An 8,510-nucleotide genomic window follows, 5' to 3' on the forward strand; every position below is an offset into this window, starting at 1 on the left:
TGAATGACACAAACAGGGAAACAGCAACACACCACACAGAAACAATGAAGAAGAGGCACAGCCGAGATCATGACAGAGAAGCTGTTTGGAGTGAATATGTAGGCCTACATTTATGAGAGAGCTACTCAATTCCTTTTTCAACGTGCACTTTGTGTTAAATGTAACAGTGTTGTTCCTTCTTCTTTATTTGTTTACTTGTTTCACTTTTATTTGTTAGTTTGTTAACACTTGTTGGACTGACAGTAACTGAGCCACATTAAGAAAAATAAAAATAAACTAGAAAACGTTTAGTCAAACTGCCAGTTCTGCTGGTCCTCCTCTCGTCCGGGTGAAACTGAGTAACCACGGCAACAGAAATGCATCACTGCTGATCCGTGGAAACAGACAGTTTCAGTTCTCAAGATACACATGTGAAAGTCTTACTGTGCTGAGCATGACTGAGTAACAAGAAGCTGCAGCAGTTTTTCTAAGAACACATTCAAAGATACGGATCACGATACTTATTTTTACAAGTCTGGCAATAAAAATGTAAAATATCATGTTTTCTTTTTAATTTTGAGGTTATCACTAATAAAACAATGCACATATTTTCTTTATAAAAAGTGACACTGACGACATCTTACAAAAAAGACAGTTTAGGAAGATAAATTCTACATAGGCCTAATGGATTTCGAATCAATTCCTTAATGTTTAAAACAGATAGAGCAAATACACAGAGTTGCTGTTTGTTATTCTGGAAGTGAAGCAAAGAAAGCTTTGAAAAACACTGGATTATCTCAGATTTGAGTCAACTAATGTACGTTTTCAGTCACATTTTTGAATCGTTGGGTCATGACAACAGGCTATGTTTAAATCATGAACCCAAATCCTTTGCAAAAAACATACTGCATATATATTTAATCTAATCGATTCAAATTGTCCATATCTCTACTGATCTTCTTTTTTTAAAAGGTTTTTTATTGATATCCTCATGTGTTTTTTATTATTATATTTACCTTTTATCATACTGCATTGATCATTAAATGTATAAACTCTAATATTTAAAATCATCCACTGAGGAGAAAATTCCTCATCAAGCTTGACAAACTCTTTGAATTTTAAATTCATATTTTTTAGATTGTTTGCTTGAGGTAGATTTATATATTTCGCTTCAGTTGACTGACTCTGTGTGTTTGCATATCTGTCCTCCCTCTCTGCTCTCGGACTTTAAGAGGCCGGTGTCGATCAGCGGCTGTTTGAGGCCTTTCAGAGACGCTGACATACGATGATGATGATGTCATTGATTCTACACATTGTCATCTTTGGGCTCCTTGTTCAGGGTGAGGCCAGTTTCACTACAATAATCACTGTTATGGAGAAAAACTTAAAGAAGCAGCATTTACCTTTTTTCCACCGTTTCTCTAAAGTTAAGAAAGCAAAGATTCTGTTTGGATGTTGTTCATCTTTCTCCGTCCGTTTCGATAACCTTCTCCCCTTTTTTCATGTTTCTTCAGGTTCATCAGGAGACATCCTCCTGACTCAGACTCCTGGATCTCAGTCTGTTGTTCTAGGACAGACTGTCTCTATCAGATGTCAAACCAGCACAAGTGTTAGTACTTCCCTCCACTGGTATCTTCAGAAACCTGGAGAAACTCCTAAACTCCTGATTTATTATTCTACAAGCCGTCAATCTGGAGTTTCAGCTCGTTTTAGTGGAAGTGGATCTGGAACTGACTTCACTCTGACTGTTAGTGGAGTCCAGACTGAAGATTCAGGAGATTATTATTGTCAGCAGAGTAACAGCTTCCCGTTCACACAGTGATACAACGTCGTACAAAAACCTCCGTCAGCTGAAGAGGAACTGATCTGACTGAACAGCTGCAGAGAAACTAAAACAAAGTTCCATGAAACACAGTATAGTTTAAAATCAATTTAAACTATAAACTATAAATATTCTGCACATTAAGAAGATTATCTATTTTAATTCTTTCAATGAATACACAAGGGTGTTTGATGTTACAAGACCCGAAACCCCCCATGAACCCAGAAAACATCATTGATGATGAGTTCTAGCCCATCTGTCGGATGTATCTTTTATCTATCTTTACACACACACGTACATTTTATCCTAATAAAACTAATTTTGTAGTTTAGTTTCTACTTTTTTCTACTTTTACAGTTTGTAAATATTTTGAGTGTTTAAATTGCAGAAGCACTGATTTGAAATCTCTATGCTGATGATATCACGCTTTATTTAACAAATTTAAAATATTTATTTGAGCTAAAACACATTCATTGAGATGTTTTCCTCTCTTTTCTTTTGATAAACATAAACCACTAGAAATTTTAAAGCCTTGGTCATTAACATTTTCAGTAAAGAAAGCTGATTTGATGATTTTCATTCAGTTGTTTCAGTCATTAAGGCGTCCATATCGATTGTTAGAAAAATCTTGTGAATAGAGCATTATTTAGCAGCTGTCTTTGAGGTTCTGGATTTCTAAAATTAATTCACAATTCATGATTTGTACATTATTTAATTATACTGTTTATTATGAAGATGTTTCATGATACAAAATATTTTAAATTAGCTTTAATTCGGTTTACATTCTGAAGAATTGATCTCAATGTGATCGTTGATGAAGATGTTTTTACACATTTGAAATAATTGAAAAAGACAAAAAGTGTATTTCTCATTGATTTAATGAACATATTTTTATTATCAGGAAACGATACACACACATCTGAAGCAACAAGCTAATATTTATTCTTTAGAAACATGAAGTAAAGAGAGAGAGAAAGGTGCAGAGTGAGAGCAGTATCACAGTAAAACCAGCAGCAGAGTCCCAGTGAGTCATTACTGGGAACACTGGTCTCTACTCAGACTTTCTGTGACTCGAGCCTGGGCGCCCTGGGTGGCCTCACAGGTCACAGAGCCCACCTTCCTCCACTGGTCTGCAGAGAGCCTCAGGGTGCTGCTCCAGCTGTAGAGAGCGTCCTTCTCCAGCACCGCAGGGCTCCTGCTCTCCTCCCAGCTGCTGCTGCTGCTGCTGCCGTCCACCTTCCAGGCCAGACTCCAGCCTGAGGGGAAGCCCTTGTTGGCTAGGCACATGAGGGTGGCCTTCCCCTGCTCCAGCTCCTCATTGGAGGGGGGCAGCACCGTCAGGGTGGGACGCACATCACCTATAGGAGACACCAATCAGATTAGAGGACAGGGAGCACACAACTGTCAATCAAACACCAAACCCTATAGGACACCTTTAATGTCTGAGAGTTGATTTTCTTTTTTTAGGAGTTTCTGTCAGATGTTTCTTTCTGCTCCACCAGTCACTCACTCACACATTGTTTCACTTCCCTTTAAGAAGCCTCTCATGCACATCAGCACACAGAGAGAGAATCACACAGAACGACCTGAAATATATTTAAACTACATCTGACTCAAATCTAAAACATTACAAACATTCCCCATCAAAATAATCCAAAAACTTTGCAACACATTTTTAAAACAGTTTGTAGGTTAAAAAAACCCAAACTAAAACAGAGAATCAACTTAACACATTAAAATGTTCTTCATGTGAATTCAAATCAGAAAAATGTCTAAATTAGACGCATAAAGAGATCAGAGATTACGTGCATTTTAAAACATCGTTCTTTATGTTTGTTTTGTTCGGTTCTTTCAAGCAACTGAATCAGATAAATACCTTAAAGAGTTGTCAGAAAATGAATCTCAGGAAAACATTTAAAACATTCTCTTTGTTAAATATCAACCTGTTTATGTTTCAGTGTGACAGAAATCAAACTGTCCTGAGTGAACCTTCACGGTAAAGCAGGACCGATAAAAACACGATTTCATTAGAGTTAGAGTTTCACCATGACAAATATTACAAATAAACAGAGAGACAGCTGCTTTAACATTTTCAATAAATGTTAATGACAAATAAATTTCATTCAGTTGTTTCAGTCATTAAGGCGTCCATATCGATTGTTAGAAAAACCTCATGAATAGAAAATCATTTAGCAGCTGTCTCTGAGGTTGTCAAATTGTGATTTATTTGGATCAAATATAAAAATCTGTATTTTAACATTAGGTTTAATATTCATACAGAAACTTATTTCCAACATCCAGTCTGGTTCCTCCACCAAAAGTCCACCACAGTGGTACAAAGTCATTGAGCGGCCGTACAAAAACCTCTCACTATAGAGACACACGGCTCTCTGACTTTAACACACTGAAGTCAAACTACCACAACTCCACATGTCACCTTACCATGAGAGTGAAAATCATCTATTTCCTAATAAATAAAAACTCTGGCTTCAAACATTTTACCTTCATTTAAATTCAGTCTATGTTTCTGTTTTAAACTGAAATCCTTTAAAGTCAAATGTTGTCTTAATTCTTTCTAAAACAAGAGATTTAAAAGTTAAAGGTCAGTATTTTATTTTCCTCCAGGCTTGAATATGAAGACAAAAGACACCAGAATAACTTACTGATTGAATAAAAAGATGAATATGTGACTTACTTCCAATATCCAGTCTGGTTCCTCCACCGAACGTGAGCCACAGTGATACAAACTGATGGAGTCGTCGTACAAAAACCTCTCACTGTAGAGACACACGACTCTCTGACTCTGACACAAACACAGACACCTGGATGAGTCTCTGCCTACAAGACCTCTGAGACCAAAAGAAAACTGAATTAAAAAATATTATAACAAATTAAAGAAAGTCTTTTTTTGAGATATTTAAATTATTTTTAAATCATTTTGTCAAGAATATTATTAATTATCGTGATTTATATCAGAATAAATGTTTCTAGAAGCATGAACATGAAATCATATTAAATTTGTTTTGAAAGTTTTCTCATTAATTGTATAATTAATTGATTGATTGATAAACAGAGTAATGAGAGTGATCCCTGTTGGAGTCAGTCAGAACATTTCCATAGAGAGCCACTTTGCATCAGCAGCACCATGCTCCAGTGCTCTGGGAGAGTTTATAGTCCTGACAGTTGAACACTGGATGACTGACAGCTGTCCTTCATCGCAACAGAAATCCTCGTCCTCATCATCAAAAACATGACTTTGATCTGCGTCCTCATCTGGACTGTCCTCCTCTGCTGCTGCTTCACAGGTAAAGTCCAGAGAATCAAACTCCTCTCCTCTATGAACATCCGTCCCTCTGAAATGAAGCCCACTAAACCCTGATGCTGCTTTCTGTTTTTGTCTCTGTATCCTCAGAGTCCAGAGGACAGGTCACAGTGACTCAGCCTGCAGCAGTGACCTCTGCTCTGGGAGCCTCTGTCTCCATCTCATGTAGGACCAGTCAGGATGTTTATGTCTGGAGCAGCTACCACTATTTAGCCTGGTACCAACAGAAAGATGGAGGAACTCCTAAACTGCTTATATACGCTGCTAGCACTCGAGCATCAGGGATTCCAGGTCGTTTTTCAGGCAGTGGATCAAACTCTGCCTTCACTCTGACCATCAGTGGAGTCCAGACTGAAGATGCAGCAGTTTACTACTGTCAGAGTGAACACTATATCAACAGTCAGAATGTGTTCACACAGTGAAAAAGCGTCGTACAAAAACCTCCCTCAGTCACACTGAACAGAAACTGAACTGACTGCTGCAGCTGGAAGTTTCTGCAGAGACTGACACACTTCACTGAGGACACACACACACACACACACGCACGCACGCACGCACGCACACACACACACACACACACACACACACACACACACACACTGTGAAGAGAATAAACACACCATCTTTTAAATATCAAACATTTTCAGCCCACTTCTCCCCCCTCTTTCCTCACCATGATGGTCAGACACAGCTCATTTACATATTTAAAGGTACAGACACAGAAACAGCCTGTTCTGAGCAGGGCTGAAATAGAGGGGTTTATAGACATGATCAAATACAGGATCAGAGTGGATTTAGAACAAGAAACTTCACACACAGGGGAAGAGGAGGAGAATATGTGAACTTAAAAGAGGATGTTGTGTTTTGGGGGAGCATAAAGTAAGACTTGAAACAGGTACCAATATTGTTTGACTTTTTTTTGGCAGGTGGGCTTTATGTGCCTTTATTGTAGAGATAGGAAAGTGGATAAAGTTAGAAATCAGGGAAACAATATGATGGAAAGGAGCCACATGTTGGCTTCGAACCTGGGCCAACAGCCTCCGTACATGGGGCGAGCGCATTAACCACTACACCAGCTGTGCCCAATTTTGTTTGATTTTAACTGATAACTTATCCAAGTAAAAATTCTGGTTTCATGACAGCCAAACTAGGACTTCAGGTTCAGGTTCAGATGACTGTATCTGTGGGCAGATTTGTTTTGCAGCCAGCAAAGCGACGTCCATCATGACACACAATATGAAACAGATGTAACAAGAAACAACACAATGAAGAGAAGGACAACAATTTAAATTGTATTTATTGAATTAGGACATTGCACATGAATCAGCAAATCCCATCAAAGTCAATATGCCGGAATTAGCACAAAAGCTACATTTCATCTGTAGTCCCTAAAGGCAGGTACGAACAAAAAACATAAAATACATTTACAATTACAGGACAGCAAACAAAAGACCAACATGATAAAAAAGCCTATAAAATATATTAATAAAGAAGATAAAAATAATAAAAAATACTTAAGGTTTCACCAATCAGGGCTGAGAAGAGAAAGAAATATCAGTCAATAAGATCAATTAAAAAAATCAGAATTAAACAACCATTTGAATTAATCAACACTCGTATGATGAAGATCAACTTCATGAACTTTTTAAGACCAACATGATTCAGCTTGTAGCCTCCAGCAGGGTCATCAAAGGTCACAAGCTGAAACGCGTCATATTAAGTTAATAAGATAAGACAAGATAAGATAGATAAGATGAACTGTATTGTCCCAGTGGGAAATTTGCCTTGGACTTCATCAAATTGATCTTCGTACTTCAAGTGCTGCTGGAGTCTTTTACCCTCTCCAAGCCTTTCACCTGAACTGTAGGTATGATTCTCTGCCAATCACAGACACACACAGAGGCAGACTGACAGACAGACTATAAGAAATATGTTTTTAAAGGGATCAGCAGAATGGGCGGGATGAGGACATTCTGACATAAAGTAGCTAAGTGAGAAGACAGCTGGTTTCCCATCAGTTTAAAATGTCGACATCATTAAATTGTACAAACCTGTGTGTGTGTGTGAAAATGTTTAAAGCTAAAACACTGAGATCTTTCGTCAACCAGAGACTGACTGCTGCTGCTGAAGAGATATTTGATCTGTTTGAAAGAACGATGAGGAGCAACTTCGTCGATCAAAAGAGGAAAAAGAGCGACAACACAGACTGCTGGATGCTGTTTACAACCCTGAAGTTCGCTTACACAAATATGGTTTGTGTAGTTTATTATTAGTGTTGATTTAAAACGATGAGAAGCAAGCTACATTCTCACATAACTGTTAGATATGTTGTTATGTTGATTTTCTTTGGACACAGATCGGGAGTTTCAGAGGTTAAATCCAACTAAATTCCCCAGAATTAAATTACAGCAGTCCCTTTGAATTCATATCACCATGGAAACCTTTCAATCTCACACACAGTTGTCCGAGATGATCATCATCAACAACAATATCTAAACCGTCGTCATCAGGTCATAGGTACTTATAAAGTGCTGGGTCTTTTGCTTTTTCTTAAAGGTGCAGAGGGACTCTGCAGATCGAATGGAGTTTGGAAGTTCATTCCACCACCAGGGGGCGACAGAGGAGAAGAGTCTATTTAGCATCTTAGGACCCTGTTGTGAAGGTTGGATCAGACGCCTTTCATTGGCAGAGCGCAGTGGGGGGGAGGGAGTGTAGACCTGGATGAGAGAGTTAAAGTAAGGAGGAGCCGTTTTTGTGTCTGTTTTGTAAGCGAGCAGCAGAGTTTTAAATTTGATGCGAGCAGTAACTGGGAGCCAGTGTAAGGAGATGAACAGCAGAGTGACATGTGCTCTTTTAGGAAGGTTGAAGACCAGTCGTGCTGCTGCATTTTGTTTCATCTGCAGGGGTTTGATAGTGCATGTAGGAAGACCTGCCAGTAGAGAGTTGCAATAGTCGATGTGTGATATCACAAGATCCTGTACCAGGAGCTGTGTAGCATGTTCTGACAGGTAAGGTCTGATCTTCCTGATGTTGTACAGGGCAAATCGACTCCATTTGTTAGTCTTAAGAGCTTTATGCTCATATTATGCAACATTTAGGGTTTTTCTAAGACTTCTGTCTGTCCCACTGTCTCCCTCCCTCTCATTGGGCCTCATTCACTAATATGTGTGTAGAAATGTTCTTACTCTGCGCATTAAATAAGTGCATACGCAAAATCACCGTCAGATTCATGACACGTGCGTACCAGCATATTTTGTTCTCACCACCAGGCGTATGTGAGTGAATCAGAATCATTCTAAATCGGCAGCATACTACCACATCCCCATCTCTCCATATAAGGACATCCGATTGGTGTATCAGGACGAGAGCGGAGAGGTGGAGACATGT

General features: G+C 38.7%; 1 gene segment (V, D, J or C); it reads right to left on the minus strand.

Moving 5' to 3' along the window:
• Nucleotides 1-2,727: 2,727 nt before the first annotated feature.
• Nucleotides 2,728-3,209, minus strand: LOC132991475 (Ig kappa-b4 chain C region-like). The segment is given in 1 exon segment: nucleotides 2,728-3,209. A coding segment is annotated over 1 exon segment (255 nt).
• Nucleotides 3,210-8,510: the final 5,301 nt, after the last annotated feature.

This window comes from Labrus mixtus, chromosome 16 (genome assembly GCF_963584025.1).
Source record: "Labrus mixtus chromosome 16, fLabMix1.1, whole genome shotgun sequence".
Taxonomy (NCBI): Eukaryota; Metazoa; Chordata; class Actinopteri; order Labriformes; family Labridae; genus Labrus; species Labrus mixtus.